The sequence below is a fragment of the Hetaerina americana genome, unplaced genomic scaffold (genome assembly GCF_022747635.1).
Source record: "Hetaerina americana unplaced genomic scaffold, ioHetAmer1.1.p SCAF_62, whole genome shotgun sequence".
Taxonomy (NCBI): Eukaryota; Metazoa; Arthropoda; class Insecta; order Odonata; family Calopterygidae; genus Hetaerina; species Hetaerina americana.
Window position 1 is genome coordinate 1,403,784 of NW_027287228.1, and position 23,054 is coordinate 1,426,837.

Sequence of the window (23,054 nt, forward strand, 5' to 3'; positions counted from 1 at the left end):
TCAGTTGCTTAAAATAAAGTACGTGTAGATATGCTAAAAACGTTGAAATTCAATGGAATACTTTATCAGCTACAATTTTTGATAACAGTGAGAATTTAGAATAACTTCAGTTCAGTTGGTCTACCGGCTTCAACTGTTTCTGATGAAGGGGATCGGTTAAATGATCTCACGTTGACTGTGTTTTTCAAGTACTATCGGGAATATTTAGCATTTATTTTTAATAAGGACTATTACTTACTGCCAGGCGTTTTGAAGAATTTCTCTTCTAGCCATTAATTGTAATCATTTGGATGAAATAGTTGAAATGGCTGCTGCTTGCCATGCCGTAATGGTTAGTGACTAGTGAACGAACGTGTTTGTGACATTGTCTTCGAGTGCATTTTGTGGTAGATTGAAGCATTTACACTACCAGTTTAAATATGGGTAACGTACTCGCTACAAGCCAACCTCCTAGTGGGGGAAATGTTTACAATTTTCCTCCTCCCCCACCATTAGTATGCCCTGATCCTCAAACGGGAGGGAAGGGAGAATCGGCGAAAGAAAGTAACATTGAGAACCCCGGTACAATGGAAGATTTAAATAAAAAATGCAAAGGTAATGTATTCGCTTAATGCATTAGTTGAAATATTTTTGTATTACTAAAATATCACTTGCACTAATATTTAATTGTTTACAGATGTTTTCCCAGTTAATTTCGAAGGTGCAAAACTTATGGTCAACAAGGGTTTAAGTAATCATTTCCAGATCACTCATACCTTGAACATGAGTTCCATCACACCGTCAGGCTATCGGTTTGGAGCCACTTATGTAGGAACCAAGCAGTTCTCCCCTACGGAAGCCTTTCCTGTTCTTTTGGGTGATATTGACCCTAGTGGCAATTTGAACGCGAATATTATTCATCAATTTTCTAACAGTTTAAGAGCCAAATTTGCAACTCAGGTGATTATATGCCCATGGAAGTCTTGTTGTTTTACTGGCTCACACACACTGGTACACATTGTGTTTTACTGGCATTAATAAGTTGTAGAATAATTTTCCATTACTTTTGGTAGATACAAAACAGTAAAATCCAGGCAGCACAAATTTCCGCCGACTACAAAGGAAAAGATTACACTGCGTCATTGACGCTAGGAAATCCAGACATAATAAACGAATCTGGTATGAATGTTAAATTATTTTGTGTGAAATCACCATTTAAGCGCTCTGGCCCTTGCGTGCTCACGATTAATTTTTGCAGGGGTTGCTGTGGCCCATTACTTGCAGTCCGTGACCGAACGGGTTGCTTTGGGAGCCGAATTGGCCTATCAGTATGGCCCTAATGTGCCTGGAAAAGAAATTGCTCTTCTTTCCGCCGCGGCTCGTTACACTGGTAAATTATGTTGTTATGCATTGCCAATTTTATGCTATCCATATTTTTAATGTTTTATCATACGAATATTCTGTTACTCAGGAACTGATATGGTTTTAAGTGGAACAATTGGTGGAACAGGACTTCATGTATGTTATTACCAAAGAGCTAGTGAACAGCTCCAACTTGGTGTGGAATTGGAAACAAATATAAGGCTACAGGAATCAGTAGCATCAATTGCCTATCAGCTTGAACTTCCGAGAGCTAACCTTTCATTCCGAGGTAAGCAGAAATTGGTATTACCTTTTCTGCGTGGATGAATTTCATTGGTTCGATTTAAATTTTGAGTTCTAAACTCTTCATCCATGAATAGGTTTTATTTTATTGGAATTTATAAGGGAATTATTGGATAAGTTAATTTCACCAGTAAGTTGAAATAATTTGAATTAACCACTTATTAGAAAGTGAAATAAATGTTTGAGTGAAATAGATTTTTATGAATAACTATTACTGTCAGAACTAATTAAAACAATTCCCAAATTACTAATAAATTGTAATTATACTGTATTGGCAAGAGTTGCAGAGTTTGGCTTTGAAATAATTTGCCGAGTCGTGGCTCGTAAATAATCTACTTGAGGTCATATTCGTACCAAGTCGATGAAATATTTCACCAATTAGATGGAGTTGATAAATTGACACAACTACTGCTATTCATTTTGAACGATACTGTTTGATTTAGCTGTAATGAGTGATGACCCGTGGCATTGATGAAAAAGGGAGAGGTGCTTAACAATGTTAAATGGAGCAAGATGTTCAAGATACTAGAGCCACTTAGAATGGACTTCAACAACAGAAGAATAATCCATGACCACTATAAGGTTAACACATTGTAATCTGAAAAACGTGGAAAAAGTGGAAATGAACAAAGGAGCTGGACGAGAAGCACTAGAATATGGCATCAAGGAGGTCCGGGTGAATGGCAAAGATATTGACATGCTCTTGTTCATAGCTGACCCCACAGCGGTAGTGGAGAAACAAGGGAGTCTGCAAGCCACAAGTCTGAATGCTATGAGTCAAGCAACTTGGGAGGATAATGTGAGCATCAACGAGAAGAGAACCTAAAACCCTTGTGCGTGGAAGAGAGGAGCTGAAGTGAGAGATCACGATGGCAGGAGTGAAACTAGAGCTCGAGGCATCCTTCACGTACAACATGGACAGCTGTATTACTTGGGATGGAAGAAGTTTGACCGACAGCAAGTAGCGAAGAACAGTTCAAGCTAAGAAGGCGTTCGTGAAGGAGAAGCAACTAGTTAATTTGTTCAAAACACGTGAGGTTGCAAACAAGGAAGCAAGTTCATCTGCACGTTCGTATGGAGCGTGGTACTTAATGCACCAGAGGCATGGAACATTGGAAAGGTGGACCAGTAAAGAATAAGAGAAGCCTTGGAAACATGGTTCTGAAGAGGAGAATGCTGAAGTATTAGGAGAGGAAAGGGCAATATGAAAAACTCAAGAGCTAGATGAACTGGACGCACCTTGGAGGCATAGGGGCTTAATTAGAAACATAAATAGAAAGGAAGACCTAGGGACAAGTACATGCGACAAATTAAGACCAAATAAAACCAAGAAGCTATGAGGGAGTGAAGGAGTTACCACTGAATGGAGAAGAATGGAATAGGCTGCTGTAAACCCAATCTTGTGGTTGAAATACTGACATTAAGAATACGCTAGCAAGTCTTGATAGTGTAAGTGAATACCTATTAAAAATTTGTTCGTTCCTTGCATCCTCGCAGCAGTAAACAATTCAAACAGACAGCACAATTTAAGGGGGAAGAGGGAGGGGGTCGCCTTGTTCTCAAGATTTCCAGTCCCACGTCAAGTAGAAAATGCACTGATTTGTTTACTTAACCCTGTCATTCAAAGAGTCCAAGTAAAATGTCTTATGGAGGACAAGACGTGAAGCTATCTTGAATCCTGAAGGAATTAATACTGAATGGAATGGGCTGCTGTAATCCTAATCTTATGGTTGAAATACTGTTGGTGATATTCTGCTAGTCAGAATGAGGAAGAGAGGAAAAATGGACATTGTGACCATGTACATGTATAAAGAAGTGACGGCGTCATGACTAGGTGATTTAAGGAGGAGGGCGGAGAATAATGTTTGGGAATCATCAAGATGTATTTCATTTTGATCATCCGAATTGCTCCATACATCCACTCACAACGGATAAATATTCTAAATTAGAATATGGCAATAAATGATCATAATTATATTTCTATCCTCTAGGTAAATGTGTATGCTTAATCTTTAATGCGTGTTATTATAATTTTCAGGAGTTGTGGATTCCAATTGGACGGTGGGGGCAGTGCTGGAAAAGAAGCTTCACCCCCTTCCATTTACATTTGCTGTCAGTGGAATGATGAATCACCCTAAAAGCCAATTTCGACTTGGTTGCGGCCTGATTATTGGCTAACCTGTAATAGTTGTTTGTATAGGATTAAATGCAAGCAAAAACCTATGTAGAAAATTATTGCTCGAATAATAATTTAGTGTGAAGTGTAAAATTATTTTATCTTTGTGAATGGAAATTAGTCAGTCTTGCAAAAACAGAAAAGCGTTTTGTAGTAAAAAATTTTTTTTTTTGAGTCACTCAATATTTTGATAACACTCATGAGTGCAGACTTCAATGCTTTTAGTGCAACTTCTATTTTTCACCAGGAAGCACTTCGTGAAAGAGAAAAGACACCTTTTGAGTTGGGTTGCCTGATATTTATGAAAAGCGTTGGAATGTTGCATTTAGTGGCATGTGAATAACAATGGGAATAAATGTAATGCTAGTCTATTACATGTTGTCTAGATAGGCCCAGCTCTTAAATTTATCGTTAAAAGACTGGTACTAATGATTATAAATTGAGTGATTAAAATTGTGAAATCCATGGACACCGTGTAATTTTATTGTTGTGCAATATCTGACAAATACTGTAAAATTAAACAAGTTATGTCCACCATCTCCTTGGCTAACAATTTTTGCATACCCAATGAGTTACAAAATGAAATAAATGTTTATGCACAGGCACATGTTGAATCTGATACATCTAATGGATCAAAATTATTGAATATACAAAGAAAATTGAGATCATTTGGGTATCTTCCCCTTTTCTTTCATTTTCTTTTCTTCACTCTTGCCACTGTGCACTTTCTGCCTTCCAGCTGCATTCTTTTTACTGCCTGGTTGCTGCTTGTCCTTCACTCGATTGCTTAGTAAGGGGTGAATTTCTGTGAAAAAAAGAATTAAAATTATATCATTTGGAAAGCCTCCTTACAAAGTACTTTAAATGTCTTCTCCAAATGTTAGCACACTGAAGAGAGTACACTCAAATGGCTCCGACATCTGTTTCAGCACCTTCGACCAAGATTTAGACAAGTATGTTCCCCTCCATGACAACTGTAGGCCAAATATGGAGTAATCTCCATTACCTTTGAGTAGATGACCTCAAACGAGCATCTCATTGGCTAATATTTGACTTTAGTTTTTTCTCTGAATTATTCACCACAATATGTAATGCCTGGGATAATTTGGAAGTGAGTGTTTTGACCCTAAGACGTCCGTCCTCCCCTCATATATATTTGCCCTGGCTGAATGCCAGCAGCAGGCATACCTGTTGCCCTGTTTCTGTGAATCAAAGGGGGAAAAAAACCTATGCCAAAAAATGTAGCTCCTGGGAATGTTGGATGGAAATTCTAGAAACAAATTTCAATATTATACAATGGAAACCAATTTTGTCCAAAACTATCATCCCCCACACCAAACATTTTTCATATAATTAACACCATCAAATATTCCCTCCCAATTCCTGTAAGGATGGTGTTAATGTAAGTTACATCATTTAGCATTATATGTTTTTGTTGAATTAAATATTTTACACATCCTACAGTTTTATTTTAGGCACAACAGTTTTCCAACTTGGGCACTAGACAGTGATGCAAAGAATGATAAATAAAACTCATTAATCCAAATTCTTCTCAGATTGACTGTTATCACATAAAAACGAACTATGTTATTCTTTAACATTTTTTTAGAGTTTAGGGGGAAGAATATTTCTATTCACTAAGCATACGTACATTTAGAAGATTCACCTTTGAAACTTAATTATATTATTAGAGCCATTTTAACTTGTGATCTAATGGTAAAAAGACTAAACTCTAGTTAATGCTTGTACTTACTCATATATTATAAAAATTGCTATTTTAGCATCTTAGCCTGTGGATTTATGTCATGATTATATGCAGATAATAATTATGTATTGCAATATTTAAGCATGGAACAAATATGGCTATGAGCAAAAGTTTTCCTTGCAAAAAAATACCCCAAGCCATGCCTTCACAGCTATTTTGCCTTTGTTGTGGCTACAGCTGTCACTGGGGTGTCCTCTAATGGTGCCATCTAAAATGGAGGCCACAAGTCATTTCAACATCACTTCAGTCCATTTCTTGGCTGATTTCAGCAAAGACATTTAACATTTCAAAGGATTATGAATGAATCTTAGGACAATATTTTTTTTTTAATTTACAAGAATGAGACACTGCATACAAAGAACAAAACTGAGTAACTCATGAACTGTATGATGAGGGGAGGTCAGGAAACTTAAGGTTACCTCAAAGGGGAACCGTTCCACAACTTCTCACTGCGAATAGCTTAGCGCCAAAAAATTTGTGAAGTTGAATTTGTTAACAAGCCTACATAATTAATCTTGCCTATGTAATTTACAATCTAAAAGGCAGTTTAAAGTGCGGAGGAGGGCTACTACCGAATTAATTTGTAGTACTAATAAACCCATCAGCAGATGAAATTCACATGGTAAAGGGACCAATTCCTTTCACTGTGCAGAACACAATTTGCTGGGTAGTAGGGTAACTACACCCTGTCCTTTTAGTTGGGGGTGTCGAGAAGCATAACTTCCAGTCACAATTAGTGAAACCTTCGACTACCATGCCTCCTATTTGCTCCGAGTTCCATACAAATTAACAAACATTATGTAGGTATCCCATGGAGGATAGATAATCTTGACTTTCTACCCTGATTTTAGGGTATTGGAATTTCTGACAGACCCAGGTAAGAGAGAAATCTACAGCATGGCAATTTTTGTTATTTTAAATATAAATGAGTTTATTTTTTTATTTAATGATACAAAATCAAAATACCGTGCCACCCGCATGTAATTCACTTCGGATAAGTCAATAATTAATCCCTCCTGAATCCGAGCATGTCAAATAATTATTATATAGCTTGGGAGTCAAAATTTGAACATTAGTAAAATTTTAGCTTAAAGAGTAATTTCTCTTTGTAAGATATTAACATTCATAGATGAAAGAGCATTTTTAAAAAATAGCTTTTTTCCAACTAAACAAACATCAAATGATTCTAAATAAATAATCAAACCAATTGAATTAGACATAATTTGCTCCGGGAAGGTAACAGTCCAGATGATCCATATGGCAACAAGAGATACGGAGAGGAGTTGATCACGTAACGTAACGAGTATCTACGTAACGGCAAAAGATAGCGCAACACGTAAAACTACTGCAGGAACTGGACAAATACCAGTTAAGGGTGGTGAAGATGACAATGGAACCAAGTCTTCTATTCCCAATTATGCTTATTAGAGTTTCAATTACCAACAGGTCCTATTCAACACTTCGTTCAACCTGATGCTGCAATTCAACAAACCCTTCAAATGCTCCATCCATATCTCCTCCCTCCACATTCAGATTTGTTACCCTTTCCCCGACATAGCCTCTGTCCCATTCTAAAACATGACCCGACCACCTCAACTTGTGCTCTTTCTACTTTTCAGCCAATGCTTCGAGTTCTTCTAAGCCAGTTCAAGCTATTGAGGCATCCTCTTGCACTCCAAGGTTTTGGACTCACAACTACAAATGCCTGTGCATGGTATTTCGTCACAGCATCTTGTTCCTTTGAAGCCCCAATTGTCTCGGAGTGTGAAAGAACCCCTCAGTAGCTTAACTGGCTAAAAAGCACTCGGCCAGACAACAAGGGACCTCGGTTTGAATCCCAGTTAAGGTAAAAAATTTTCACACACAAATTGTTGCATTGTTATGATCATATAGCGGATGACTCTGCTAAAAGTTACTGTCGTGGCATCTTCCACAAATTCATGGAGTATTAGTCATTATTATTCAGGTGCGAAGAGAGGGGTATGTTGGGAGAAATCCTATGGAGGCAGGAAAAATGGATGAAGGGGATATTGACTGGCAGTGGGATGTTGAAGACTGTAATAGAGGGGAGAATGTTAGGCAAACGAGGAAAGGGAAGGAACAGAATAGGGATGTTGGACGGGATGAAGGGAGGAAGAAAGTATTCAGAGCTGAAGAGGGACCAGATGTACAGTAGGATGTTGTGTTTCGCTAGCGGTCACAAATTATTTGATTAGTATTTATGTCCATCCAATAACCTATCTTAACCAGTAGATTACCTAATAATAATAAAATAATAATAATTGTTCAGGTGTTTTGACTAGGTTTGTTTCCACATTTTACACCACATATTTATTGCAAAAAATTTTTCTTTCCTAGACAGATAATTTAAAAAAAATTGAGTGCTTAATTTCCCAGACCAATTTAATATTGCTGAATATTTATCAATGGAAAGATAAAAGAGCATTGCAATTTTAATGCCATAAACAAAGTATATATGCAGTAAGAATTTCTTTGTTTGGTTGATTCCCATTTCTCGAATCTGAAGGTAAGATTTCACCGTAAGTGAACAAGTCCCAACTAAAATTCCAAAAATGAGATTCAAACATAGTAAAAGAGAATTTTCAAAAAGATGTTCCACCATGGGTTGGATATTATTTTGTGCCGTAAGACAGAAATCACCATCTTTACATTCATTCTTGCAGTGAGAGAGAGTCTAAACTTTAGCAGCATCACTAGTATAAAGAAGCCTCAACTGGCAGGAAATGAAAAGTTTGCCAGCCGCACTGAAGTGATTCAGATGGAATTGCCTCCGTTTGCATGACATTCCCCCACGGAAAATTTTACACGAGTGACTCAATATGGACATACTATCAAACTCATGCTATCAAAAAAAATCATCGAGGGACACCATAAGAATGGCGAGTCATCAAAATGATATATCACTTGTACCCAACAGCAAAATCACTTCCACTCTGAAGCACACGCATATTGGCATACCCACCATCAAGAGGTGCCCCTTGGAGCTCCATGTCAAACGACCTGAATTTTTTCTTCTTGGGCACATTCTCCTTACTTCTTGGCGGTGGTGGCCTCTTCCCTCCGACACTTAAGTTGCCCTCATCCCCCCCACCGGCAGACGCACCCCAGCCCTCTTCCGGATCCTCGACCTCTGGTGCTATTGGTAAGTATTCCAGGGTTTCCTCGGACCCTTCCAGACCACCATCCTCTTCATCAGAGCTGCAGAACGCCGCCACCCTCTCAATGGTCGTCACGTCCACCTGGATTCAAAATGTTCCTTTTCATTGATTTCACTAAATATTCATTAGTATCAGAATACAGTTAGTGAAACGTGAAGGATAATGTTTTAAGTAACCCTATTTCAGCCATTCAATGATCTAAGCCGTCAGCTGGCTCCCTTAATAACTACAACTAAAGCAACCTTATTACAGCAAAAATATTCTGCATTTGCAGAATCAACAGGTTGACCACAGCATGCGATTAAAAAGCAAGGCCTCAAAAAAATTACGACTGAAAAAGAAAGTTATTTACAATCAAATTATTTAAAATGTCCTCACATTAATTTTAATATTCTTGAAGCTTCTATGCAACAACGGAGACCATAAGTGATAAGTTTAATGCTGATCAATATAGGAATAGTTGAATCAGAGTAGTTCGTCAAATATGGAGTAACAGCCTCAAAAAAACATTTGAAGGAATATTCTATTTTATCCACCATATTTATTTTGTTTAATTACTTTGCACACTAATTGAATAAGAGCAATGACGACACTTCATTTCAACATGGATTTAGTTATACATGGTTTGGATAAAAAGTAACGGGAAGAATATTTTCCTGACATGACTGTACATCGCAGTGTGCTCATACCGCATAGGCTCGGTGGTGAAGGGCCTGACCTTCAACAAACACCAATCACCTGCAAGCATTTGTACAAGGCTAGATCTAGTTTTTAATGGACCCCTGCCGATTGACTCGGCACAAACACAAAATGCAGGGAACGATTGAACAGCAGTATGCCATCACATTTGGTGTCGGACTGGGGAAATCAGATACGTTATGCATGATTTGCCAAGTGCTTCAAGGATGAAAGCATGTCACAAACTGCAGTTTTTAAGTGGCACAAGCTCTTCAAAAATGACCGAGAAACTGAGGAGGACAAGCCTCAAAGCTGGACAGCATTTGATGTCAAGAACTGATGACGTGTGCGTGAAGTGCTGAATTCAGACTAAAACCCCTTACAGCCCCGACATGGCACCAGCAGATTAATTCCTCTTCCCAATCCTCCTCAAAGGAGACAACTATCATGGGATCCTAATTGCTGTCAAAGAAGCTTGTACGCATACCCTTACGGACATTCCGCCTACCAGGGAGCCGTGGAAAAACCACTGGCAAAAGTGTGCCCATGCTAAAGGGATGTAAGAATTCTGAGGAATTGAAGCAATATCTAAAATAAATCAATTTTTCTGAAACTTTTCCTGATACTCTTTATGCAAAACAAGTACACAAAATAAGTAACACCACAACATAATGCACAGGGTGAGGCATGAACAACGCCTGGATTTCCAGGTAAGAATTTGTTTGTTTGGTTCCCTGATTACTTGGATTCCTGAGTGAACAACTTAATTTCCAAAGGAAAATTACGAAGAACAAAATATTTTGCCACAAGTTTTAAATGGAAATCGGAAAACATAATGACAGTAGTTATCCGGATGAAATAGATTTTTGAAAGAACAATCTAAAAGCGATGATCTGCAACTGTGAGCAATGGGCATGGTTTTTCTTCGGTCATCAGTCATTCATTCGCTTTGTCCTTCGTAATAAGAGGCTGGTGAACAGCACAGTTGGTGCACTCCTCACCTCAAGGTCATCTTCTTGCCTTTCCGTCTGGCCAGCCTCCACCGATTTGTCCTCGTCACTCAAATCAAATTCAGACTCTCTCTCATCATACTCGACATTTTCGTCCAACTCCTTGAAGTCTGGGGCAAAGGCAGACCAGTTCTCCACTTGGTTTTGGGCCCACACCGACACCACTCCGCTGGAAATCGAGGCAATAATGGGACGGACGGGATGCCACTGAAAATGGAAAGCAAAAGCAACTCGTGCAACAACAGTCGGAAGGTTTGTTTTGTTTGGCAAGAGAGCAGAGCCCATGACGTACAAAACCACACTCCATTTGAAAATTTTCACTTGACTTCTCTTAACCTCTTTATTCAACATCCCCATTGTTCCAAGTCTGTCCCAAAAGTAGTAGGACTGAGTTGATTGAAAAATTATTCATCGCCAGAATCGATACTTTTGCTCAAAAGTCTTGAAAGTAGCACCATTGTGCGTCCGCTGCCATCGGGCTTGTTTATAGACATTTGTTTTGCTTATAAAACATTAAAGTGCATCATTAATAAACGTCCTTAAAAGTAAAACTTACAGCAACATCAAGTAGGAGCTCTCCTTTGGTTCCGTGTAGAATCTTCACAAGATTCCCAATGCTCTTCTCCCAAATATACAACGCGTGCATGCGAGCAGACCCCGCACATACATACTCTCCGTCGCCGGAGAAGCAGCATTTTTTCCACATCGTCCTAAGCGTCAGTTTGGAAACAAAGAGATGACAACACTATTAAAAATATAATTGATTGTGACGACTAGTTTTGGGGCAATGCATCATTTTTACCATTACTGTACAATTCCAAGACATTAGACCTGATACCATAATGTCATATTAGCTATAGAAAGTTCAACATCCTGACAATTATGAATATAATTCATGAAGGTGATATTGCCAATGGTTCGCTCAAACTTTTAAATAATAAGTAACTCTGGACTGGACTACCAAATCCCCAAAAAAGGCATACATAAAGTATGCTAAGAAAATTTCTAAAATCAATCATTGGCAAAAGAAATTATTGAAAGGCACATGGATGTCCTAAACATACGTTAAATAATCAAGAAAAGTGTGCGATGTTGAAATTGATGGCAATAGTTGAGCACCGAGGTCAAGAGTTGATGATAGTGCGAGTACGCAGCAGTCAGGGTCAGGTCACTTGATGCTGCCAGAGGGGACACGTGAGGAAATATGCGGGGGTATTCCTTTTAAGTAATTATCACTGAGAAATAAACAAGATATCTGGATAAAATTTATTGTACATACTGATTGATCCTTATGTATCTAATATGCCATATTGCAGCTATTCATGTTAACTTAATTTCTTTCGGGAAGCCTTAGATTGAAGTAAATCACACTATGGAGAAGATTGCAGTCTGATCAAGTTCCTTCATTATTTGAAAGCTTGAACACCACTCGGCAAATCCACAATGAAATGATAGCTGTATTTAATACTTTTAGGCTTCACTCGGTGGAATTGTCTAGCATCCATGTTAAAAGAGTTTATATTCCCTCTTCCCAAAGCACCTCTTAAATATATTCAACAGATTCAGACAAGATGTAGTGGGAGTGCATCATTATGACAGAAACAAATTTTCCATTTTATGCACATTTATTTGTAACGTACAACGCGTTTCAGTTCATCGATTCAATTCACCTCTTAGATTGTGACCATGAAAGCAATTTTGTCCCAGAAACACTAAATGTCCTCCCTGAAGGATTAAAAATGGATGCTCCGGAGCTAATCGAGATTTGAAGGCACTTGGCGGATCCCAATACAATACTGTGCAATGAGCAATTATACGCCTATACCTCCCCTCTACTTAACATAAAATTGACCTCGAGGGTAAAACAACCCAACACGGTTCAACGTACTCCGTTGCATCTACGCCATGATCAGACCCTCTGAAACATCATAAAACAAACAGCACCGTCCTTCCATTTTGTTTTCTCTTTCCTCGACCACCAACTTTCACTTACGAAAAATCCAGACGCGGCCCTACGCAGCCACTCCTTTCCTCATGGGTAAACAAATCCAACGGTTCTAAGAAGCCATCCGCTCCTGGCCCTCACCCCCCAATAAACCTGGACCAGACACAATGCTCAGTCGTAACCGTGGCACCATTCTTCCTTTAACCGACCACCGACTTTGAAGTCCCAGAATACCCACCCCCAAATTCTAAAAAAATACAAGAGATAGGTCGAGGAGTGGGTGCCTTAAAAAAAACTTTGACCAAAGGGCATATGGAGTGCATATACACGTGAGTCTGCTGAGTGGATTTGGTCAGGTCAAAACACGATAGACAACACAGGTGAATCACCCAATGGACATATGAGAGGAAAGGCTTTGGAAGGAGTACACTCACAAATTATAGGGTAAATGAATGCTGGATTTAGACTCTCAGGGGAAGGAATATAAGCAGACCGAGGAGAGCATTAGTGGAAAATGCACAACTGGGACAGAGTGAGGCAAGGACACGGCACCAAGGAACGAATATAGTACAAGGCAATGACTTCCCTGAAATTTTGAAAAAACCATCAATTTACGACTTCTCCTTCTGCAGATGAGAATGGCATGAGGGATGTGACCACATAAATTTTAAACAAGTGAACATGAACTTTACTTGTTGACGAGATCTTGTAATTTCTGTATAGGCTCAGGTTCACCGTCCGTCCCACAAGTCAAAACCTCCTTGCTGCAATACACCCTTATCACCCGGTCAGCAGTGTTTATCAGGAAACAACTGAAATACAGATCAAATTACATAAGACAGCTCACCACTCGCTACAAAGAGAACACTTACAAGTTGCTCCAATAATCGAGCACATTGATGCTCACATGACCAATGACCACCCATCGTATGAAACCGGTCGATAGGTAATAGAACCCAATCAGTTATTAATAGGTGAAGGCTTCATTCTGCTCTCCACAGGTTTCCATCTTGCGGGAGGTCAACGACACAAACTATGCAACGGAAACCCCTGAAAACAGAACGAGGCCCTCACCGGCCAGACCATCATGGAGGCCTTCAGAATAAGAATCAACATTCCATAATTTACATACAAATGTGAACAAATAATAATACTGTGAGGAAATTATGTTTCCATTAAACTTCAAAACAAATGAGAGTCATGCGAGAGTAAATTACGTTTTGAAATGGAAATATGTACCTAGTGACAAGACAAAGTTTTATTTTATACATTTGAAAGGCACACTCTTAAAACTATTTTTCCAAACAGCAGCCATTCAAGCTGAGGGGCTTCTCCTAATGATACACAAGCTTTACAGTTCCGTCTCTGAAGAAATCTACCACCTTACATTTTAACCACTTGTTTACAAACTAAGTTATAAAACCCTTACCCTCCATGTCTATATAAAATATAAAGCCGAAATCACATTAAATGAATGTCTTTACAGAGCATCTTCAGAAGCAGCACACAAAACTAAACTTGTTAATAATTCTTCAAAAAATAAAATATCAAAAATGAAAATAAATACTATATGAGGAAAACAAATTACTAAACAAACTGAATTACGAGAGTAATAATGACCATAATACTAATAATAATGTTCATTGGTTCCTCTAAGACATGTTTGTAACAAGTATGAAACACATTGTCTGCTGATATTCTTTGCTGACATCCCAGAGTTGACATTCCAGAGTCAGCAAGCATCTCAAAATAAAAACATAAGCAAGTGCATGGACAAAACCCAAAACAGGAGTCGGGAGCAGTAACAAGAGTCATCTATGAAATAAATCATTCGTCTAGAGAAAGGGACTTGAATTCATCAACCTAATAGCATTGATGCTCACCAAGGAGTTGATACAGTTTAAGACTCAAATGATAAAAAATTATCTATTCTCTTAATTTTCTCGGGAGTGCTTTCCAGAATTTCACACCAGCACACCCAGGGCTCTCGGCAAACACAGATCAACTGTGGAGAGTTATCCTAGAGTCATCACAACCTCTTGTGCTATACCTATGTACGACGTCTGTCCAAAGAGTATTGCAAATTTTGAATTTTTGCAGGCTACATATCAATTGGCTCGTGCCATTCGATTTCTACACCAATGATTTGAGCATGGCACATGTCGCCGCGAAATTTATATCAAAATTGCTCAATTTCGACCAAAAACAGCAAGGCACTAACGTTGCTAATGAGGCGTTGGACTTGGTCCGCGATGACCCAAATTTGCTCCAGAGGGTCGTAACTGGTGACGGATATTGGGTTTACGGTTAAGACGTGGAAACGAAATCTCAATCATCCCAATGGAAGCTGCAGCACGAACCAAACAAAGCACGCCAAGTTGGGTAGAATGTGCTAAGTTTTGCTCGCAGTTTTCTTCGATTGCAGGGGCGTGAGTGAGGGGATGAGTTCTTGAGTCCACAGGGTAGAACGGCAAATAAGGAATATTTACTGCAAGTTATACGCAATTTGCGCAAAGCAATCTGCCTCAAACGCCCAGATTTATGGAAGGACAAAAATTGGCTTTTGCACCATGACAACGCCCCTGCTCACACACATCGTTACTTGAGCGCTGCAAATTTTTGGCCAAAAACAACGCACTAATGATGCAGCAGTCACCGTATTCCCCAGATCTGGCCCCCAGTGACTTTTTCTTGATCATGAAACTGAAGAGGCCCATGAAAGGACAATGCTTCGCTACGATTGACGCGAAAAAGACTGCATTCAAGGAGGAGCTGAACTAGATCACAAAAAATGATTTTTTAAAGTGCTTCGAGGGTTGGAAAAAATGTTGGCACAAGCATATAATATCAAATGGGGATTACTTTGAAGGGGACAAAATAGATATTCATGAATAAATAAATAATTTTTGAAAAAACACTAAAGTCATGATACATTTGAACAGACCTCGTAGATGACCCATTTATCCTCAAAAGAGGGGAGGCCATAATTTTTCTTTGGTGGGGATAAAACAGAATGACTGTTGTTGTGCTAGCATGAACATTAATAATATGACATACCCGAGCATGCTTGTGTACGCCTATATTAAATTACACTTCACCACGACAAAATATTAAGATGTGGCCGGGTCAACTCACTCGCCTCGACGTGCAAACTCAATACTCTTCACGGCAGTTGCACTCGTTGTGCCCTGGGTCACTTTGAATGACGCCTTGACCTCCAACGCCGGATTGGAGAGCACCAAAACCCTTCCTTTTGCATTCCCCGTGTAAATGTACTGGCCTCTCCGGTCGAATGATGCCACTATATTCAAATCAGACTGCAGAAAAGGAATTTCAAGTCAATAACATCTTCATCAACCCATGGACACACTTGTCTATCAGGGAGCAAAGCAGCAATAAATGGACCAAGACTACAGCAAAGCTTACTCACGTCATCATCAACGGGGACTGTCTGATGCTGACCCTCTGTGCTGACTACAATAGCAGCATGCCGCATAGGACAAACAAGAAACAGTGAGCTGTTGCGTGGATGAAATTGGACCTAAATTTGAAAGAGAAATGACCAATTAGCATCATAGCATCAACAAATATGAAAGTATAAGCTGAATATTTATTTATTGATGGGGATGGGCATTATTGAACCCTTTTACAAAAAGAAAGGCCAAAACATAGATTATTTCCACAATTATAAAAAAAATTCACATATGGTATGAATTACAAAAAAAAGATACATATTGAGAGAATTATAATAAATGAGAAAACAAATTTGCACTTCTACACAAGTTCATTAGTAACTTACTATGCGTTTTGATTCACAGAACCATCACCAGGTATAAGTCTCGCACCTGAAGATGGTTCTCTGAACCAAAATGCATAGTGCGTTACCAATTAACTTGTGGAAAAGAGCAAATTTGTTTTCTTATGATAACGAACTTCCACTACATCTCACCTGAATCTGCTCAATGTAATTAAAATACAATTTAGGACTTGAGAAGAATCTTTGACTTGCAAACCTTAAAAGATATTTTCAGTTGTTTGTACAGGCACGCATAATGGTTAGGTTAACTACTTCAGACAAACTATTTAGGTTAATTAAATCACACAAAATATCAATATTAAATAATATTACTAATTAAAAAAAAATGAAAACAAATCATAAGAGATAAAGTATTTGTTACACTACAGACGATGGTAGAAAATGATAAATGTTAGTAGTTGTCATTAAATAGACCTTGTGGCATCGGTTAACAAAATTGACCCAATTCTTTAGAATGCTCTCTATTGATATGTACAGCCACATCCAGACAGCAGTTATTAGCATTTTGCCATTCTCCAGGTATTTTTAGTGACATTTTTAAGGGATCCTGATGAGATAGAAAATAGGTCAATATAATCACAACTGTAGGCATTCTAATAATCATGCTTACAGGGGAGTAGTAAGTGTAATTTTGTGCATGATATCTAATTACAAAGAGTGCTTCATGCCTTGTGCTATGCAGAGGCACTGAAAGGTCTTGCACTTACGAGGTCAGAGGAATCAATCTTGATGTGCAGTAATTTATAATGAAAATTTATGTTATTGTTTTCTCTTTGTTTACACAAGGAGGGAAGACTTAGCAAAGGTAACATTCCATGATAGCTATAAAGTTCTTTGAGAACTCTGAATTAGAATGAAATTTTGTGCACACATTTTCCTTTGAACACGTTCGATTGTACGAACACGGAGTTTGAGGTAAGGCGACCAAACAGTAGAGCAGTATTCACGGGGTAACCTAACTAATCAGATGAACAGAACTTTAAAAATATACAGAAATAAAAATATACCAAATAACTTTAAATGAAATGTCATTTCAAAATATTTCACAGATAAATAAATCTAATATGATTCTTTACAGAGAAAGCGGGAGAAAATATGATTCGTAGGAGCCAAAAAATGCAGAACGGCTTTGATGTGGCAAATGGAGAAATCAATCAGAGTGCAGAGAGGGAAAAGGAATGAACGCAATACGGATGAAGAGTGGCGATATTGCCTGGGGTGAATGCAGAGTTTGAAGGGAGCACTAGCGAAGGGTTATGCAACAGTGGAACTGATAATCAAAAAGAAACAATCGCCATCAGATAGTGAAAATGACTACAGGGAAGCCAAACTGAGTGAAATTATAATCGTAATAAATGTAGAAATTTTGAAGAAAAAAAAACAGAAAAGCAGTGCACGTAAATGGTATATAGAACGACATACGGAAGCACATGAATGAACATTTGCACTTACGTAATAAGGGGAGAAAGATGGAATGCAAGAATCATAAAGATATTAATATTGAAAGGAAATAGCAATAGTAAGTATGGCACAATGTATGAATGATGCCAGGATAGGTTGACTCGGAAGAAGTTGCTTAAGAGAGATTAAGCTTCCTTTAACAGCCCAATGCAAGGGCCTCGTCAAGGGCCAGACTAAAAAAGAAACTGCTCGAAGGGTTTGCACAGTGAAGACATCATCTCCAGCAAAAGCATTAATCATTTCCATTTTGGGGACATCTTGCGTGCCTCCGAACGTGAGAGCATTGGACCACATGCCTACTCAATCAATGATTCATTCGCGAGCATCTTCCAAAGCGATTGCCCCTCTAAAGAGTATAATCTTGATGGCTAAAGTGAGCTGCTAGCCGAGTCATTCCCTGTTTTTCCATCAAATGTACATTTGATGAGCCAAGGCCATTACTAAGGAACAATGAATGGGCATGACAGAATCTTGAAGGTCAATGCTCAGCACATAACTGAGCAAGTTATAAATATAAAAGGTTTGTATAAAAAGTATCAGTAACAATTTTTTCCTAACATGCTTGCATGAAGGGCTGAATTCAGACCATCAACGGTTAAGAGTGTGCGTATGATTGCAGATCATAATGGCATTGAAAAGACAGTGACAGTGCACTCCATTGTCATTGAAAATTGGGTCATGCAAAAGACCTTCACAAGAAACTTGTCCTCCTGAGGGTCTTTGGGCAGATAACCAAAAGAGCAGAGTCAACTGCGTTGGCTTGCGAAGACCTTCTTCAACGTCATTGCAACAATTCCCCAACCCCCTTACAGTCCCGAATTGGCACCAGCACACTACTATTTCCTATTCCTATTAAAGTGAAATCCTCCCTCAAAAGACACCAGCATGGGACCCTAAGTGCGGTCAAAGAAGGTTGCATGCATACCCTTAAGGACCTTCAGCAATCCACATATCAGGTAGCCTTTGAGTCGTGGAAAAGCTGCTGGCAGAAGTTTGTCAATGCTCAAGTGAAGAAGTACTTTCAAGAATTTTGAGGCATTGTATTAATATCTGAAATAAATTAATTTTTCCAAAACTTTTCCCAATACTTTTCACGCAAAGCATGCATTTTTGTTCCTTTTTATATTATTTTCCCCATCATAGAAATTATGCCATCAACCCTTGGTCGGCAAGTGTCTGAGGTTCATTTGCCTCCTATCGCCACTTACTCGTATCATGTACGTGCACTGGGACTCTTTCCGTTAACTCATTGAAGCAAGTTAACTTCTTGAACTCACTGAAGCGCTTTGCTCTTTGAACAGGAAAACTTGAAGCAACTGCATGAGAACCGAAGAGGCTACATCATTAGTTAAAATAAATTATTAGCATGCAAAATATATTTTAATCCAAAGGTCAACTAACAAACAAGTCCCAAGCCTTTGAGAAAATGGAATCAAAGCAAAATTTTCAAAATTGCAGCGTAGAAAGTGAGCGTCACCAACGTATGAATCACCAAATTTCAAAAGCACAAGCAGTCCATTTGAAAAACAAAACTCTCTCCCTCGCCAATGCTCACGGATCAAAGCAAGCTCTTCAGAGGCAACAAATATTCTTTTCATTGGAAATCTCATACATTCAATCCTAAATGCAAGAAGACCTGCTCTGCTTTTACGTAATATTCTCTTCACACTTTCAATTAAAACGCTACCCTAAACAAAGGGAATATGTGTTTAGGTTTTCAATTGTTCCCGGCTCGACTTTGTGGAAGTTCATGTTCATTAAATGAAGAACACAATGTATATTTTCACTGTTCCTTATTTATGTACCACTAGTTTCAACGCTTAGGTTTCATCATCATCAGGTACAAATTAATCAAGTCACGGTCCATTTATATATCATTCATGAGGGAGAGGAGGGGTGAAAGGCTAAGTAGGAAAACAAAATAAAAGTGGCATTTATGAGTTAACTTGTGGGAACTTTAGTGCTATATATATAAGTCAAACGGGGAGATCATTAAAACCACGGGTGGAGGAACACAAATGCTGTTTCAGGAACTTTGACCTCAAGCAATCACACTTTGCCAAGCATCTATGGGAAGAAAATCATGGGAGTGATTTCAACCCGGAACTCATACACCAGATGGAAAAAGGAATGAGGATGGACAAGTGGGAAGAGCTCGAAATCAGGAAGAATTTAACAACGGGTCATTTGGTTAACGATTTATTGTTTGAATATGTCTCCCCAATCCTGGAAGTACCCCTTTCCCTCTCAGATAGACCCGAAAAACCCCCCCACCCCACTGTAAACCAACCAAGCACCTGTCCTGACGCTTAACACCCCTCTCCCCCCTCCCCATCAATGCCAATCACAACCCCATTTTCTTTCCCCTCCTTCTCCCCCCTCTCTCTCACCCACCCCTCCTCTCCCTCATGAACGGTATATAGATGGACTGCGACTTGTTTAATTTGTACCTGATTATGACGCTTGAGCGTTGAAACCGGTTGTACGTAAATAAAGGACAGTGGAAAGATACATCGTGTTCTTCATTTAATGATGTGTTTAGGTTATCCTGGGCCACTGTTTTGGAAAACTGCTTGATTTACATTTTATAGGAGACATCAAATGGTCATCAATGTAACTACACCATGCCTTTTTTCTTGAACTTACAGATTTGAGTAAACAAGCTAGTAGGTGGAACACTGGTTTTTACAATAGCAGTAGGTGTCAAGAGGATATGGTAGTCCAGTGGGTAAAGCATTGGAACTACTGCTTGGAGGGTCTGGGTTCAATGCTCGGGGATGCCTCCACACGCACCCTATGCTTCAACCAAGCTGTGTGATTTTTTTGGTTCCAGAACCCCCTGGGAAGCCAGGGGTGGCACAGGGAAGGGAGCTAGTAAATAGCAGAACTAGGCAAGCTCTACCCTCACCTAACACACCAACATTTGGGTTGATCACTATGATGTTAGTTGGGGAAGGATTACAAGAATATCCTGGAAACAACCCCTTCCCTAGAAAGGAAGTAAGAAATGCTCACTTTTCCCTTAATTTTTACATAATATACATTACATACATAATATACATTACATACATAATATACATTACGTACATAATATACATTTTACATACAGCTCACATGTGCATGTGTGTAATCTAGTTTGCATTCTTCACTGGAGCGCTGAAAGATCAACCATAGCCAGACTATTTAAAGCTCATTCTGCTCTCTACCACAGTGTCGAATGAAACTCCGCCCCATCTCTCCTTCTATTTCTCCCTCTTCAATCCATCCCATCACCGAAAACAAATCATTTCCAACACCTCCCAACACAACTGTTACCCTGGTGACAATTATGGGGGCAATGAATCCATAACCCAAATGGCAATTGCACAAATATAAAAAACTACATCCTCTATTGGCTAGGTCTGGCATTTTAAACATTTGAAAGTTAACATAGTCAACACAGCAACTCACAAGAGAGCATAGAAAATGGGCCTTGATTCTATCTGGCTTCATATTCACTGACCTTCAGTATGGGAGAAGGGAACTGGTACTTCCGTTCGCATTCACCAGACAACACATCCCAGATGCACACGTTGTTATCCGTGGAAGCACTTAGAAGTCGGTGGCCATTTCTTGACCAGCTGCAAGAGTAAGCACAGCATATGTTGCATCAGGTGCATAGATAAATGTGTTATGCCTTGTTTTCATTATTGCCCCATTAACATTGCATACAATTAAGATGACATTATCCACTCATCACAATGGTAAAAATCAAAAGGAAATGTGATATTTTTACGTTTTTCGTGTTCTACCAAGTCCATTTCAGCTGCAGACATTACCACCTCTTCTCACAACATGTATTAAATGGTGCCTCTTACACTGAAGATACAAAATTGTTAACATAAAATGTTTATTGAATAACTTATACCGCCAAAAATAAATAAATGCTTATGTTTTAAAGTGAGTATTGGGGTGTCAGCCTTCGAATGACATTATCTGTCACCTAAACACCTTTGCAGAGTATCTATATACATTATTAGTGAGAGTTTTTTCATTAAAATCATTTAAACGTCTAATAATTCAGGGAAAGGCATTTCATAATTCTTGAGAATGCGTACTGTATGAAAAATAATTCAATACACAGAAACAACCAGTGAAAAAACTTCAAGAAATGGCTGTTGATATTTTATTGATACGTTGATAGGTTAGTTCACAAAGCGTGTGTAGTGTATTAAAAAACATTTCTAACAACGCCTAAGGTTTACCCTAATGAATATTACTAAGTTTTCATTTAGAATTCACAATAACACATTAGGCCGAATTGAAAAATCGATCGGAAAACTGTCACATGCTGCTCCAAAAAATTTAACGATAAGCCACCAAGCAGAGGGGAAATATAAAACCACCTTTACAATGAGGCACTATCCGCGGATGAAAGATTCATTGTTCTCTGACAGGGTGCTGTTTTTTTATTTATGTTAATGTGTAAGGTCTCATATTAAATGTTTACCAGCAGATTTACCAATAATGACACTGACTTAAAATTATAAAAAGTTAGGCCAAGTAATATTACTAACCTCAACGAGCAAACTGGATGCACGTGAGCGCTAATAATTTTTGCGATGCCCCTCGTAAGGAAGTCCCACAGGACGATACGCCCATCGTTGCATCCCACCGCTAGAAGTGTACCTCGTCTATTAAATGCACACGTAACAGCAAGGGAAATGCAATCAAGAGTACCATCGAACTCCTGAAAAGCAAGTTAAATCAAATCCACAGAAACGACAAACAAGTGTCAAACTGGATCAAATTAGAAATATAAGCGTCTTACCTCCGGATAGTTCTGTCCAAAAGATTCTGAAAATAAACGAGGCAATTAATTCCTTCATTCTCCAAACAACAAAGATGACCATCAAAATAAATACAAACCTAATAGTTCAAGATTCATGACTGCCAATTGATGATTTTCAGAATATTTTAGTTCTCATGATCGAAGAAAAATCTGATAGTACCGAACAAATTCCTCATTTACAACACCAATTTCGTCCCTGTTTTGCTTCGAACTTTCGAATCGAAACGAGTTTACACAATTACCCAAGCCGCAAATAGAAATGGAAGCACCTCGGCTATCTTGGAAATTACCTATTTTCAAAAAAAGATTATAACATCGCCAGTTATTTATGCCTTTGATGCTGCTCGAATACTTAACATAACTGGCATTAGAGTTTGTTTACGTTTGATTCGCGAGCATCAGGAAATAGCGCGTCCCGCACGGATATTTACTGCATGGTTTAATAAATGAATCACAGATGGCTGCACCATTTCATGTCGATAGAATTTAAATAGTAATTTACTTAGATATTTAAAATTGCTCTATACTAATTATTCTAACTAAACTTG

The 23,054-nt window shown here is 38.6% G+C and overlaps 2 protein-coding genes across 2 annotated transcripts; one reads left to right on the forward strand and one right to left on the reverse strand.

Annotated features, from left to right (window-relative positions):
• On the forward strand, positions 1 to 4,289 carry Tom40 (Translocase of outer membrane 40). The gene is made up of 6 exons (XM_071594522.1): positions 1 to 594; positions 677 to 939; positions 1,053 to 1,158; positions 1,238 to 1,369; positions 1,451 to 1,630; positions 3,683 to 4,289. The coding sequence occupies exons 1-6, from the start codon at positions 420 to 422 to the stop codon at positions 3,820 to 3,822; spliced, it is 996 nt and encodes a 331-aa protein (XP_071450623.1). The 5' UTR covers positions 1 to 419; the 3' UTR covers positions 3,823 to 4,289.
• On the reverse strand, positions 4,290 to 22,903 carry Rbbp5 (retinoblastoma binding protein 5). Its single transcript, XM_071594521.1, has 11 exons — positions 22,584 to 22,903; positions 22,486 to 22,511; positions 22,232 to 22,404; positions 21,178 to 21,295; positions 15,828 to 15,938; positions 15,533 to 15,714; positions 13,090 to 13,209; positions 11,009 to 11,162; positions 10,444 to 10,659; positions 8,569 to 8,845; positions 4,290 to 4,625 (listed from the first exon to the last, which is right to left on the reverse strand). The coding sequence occupies exons 1-11, from the start codon at positions 22,600 to 22,602 to the stop codon at positions 4,486 to 4,488; spliced, it is 1,536 nt and encodes a 511-aa protein (XP_071450622.1). The 5' UTR covers positions 22,603 to 22,903; the 3' UTR covers positions 4,290 to 4,485.
• Between the last annotated feature and the right edge of the window lie 151 nt (positions 22,904 to 23,054).

Coding starts and splice junctions, on each gene's coding strand:
- Tom40 (XM_071594522.1), top strand. CDS start 420: ATGGGTAACGTACTCGCTACAAGCCAACCTCCTAGTGGGGGAAATGTT. Junction 940..1,052: donor GAGCCAAATTTGCAACTCAG/GTGATTATATGC, acceptor TACTTTTGGTAG/ATACAAAACAGTAAAATCCA. Junction 1,370..1,450: donor CGCCGCGGCTCGTTACACTG/GTAAATTATGTT, acceptor TCTGTTACTCAG/GAACTGATATGGTTTTAAGT.
- Rbbp5 (XM_071594521.1), bottom strand. Junction 21,296..22,231: donor CATCCAGTTTGCTCGTTGAG/GTTAGTAATATT, acceptor TTACTCTTGCAG/CTGGTCAAGAAATGGCCACC. Junction 15,715..15,827: donor CAGTCCCCGTTGATGATGAC/GTGAGTAAGCTT, acceptor CCTTTTCTGCAG/TCTGATTTGAATATAGTGGC.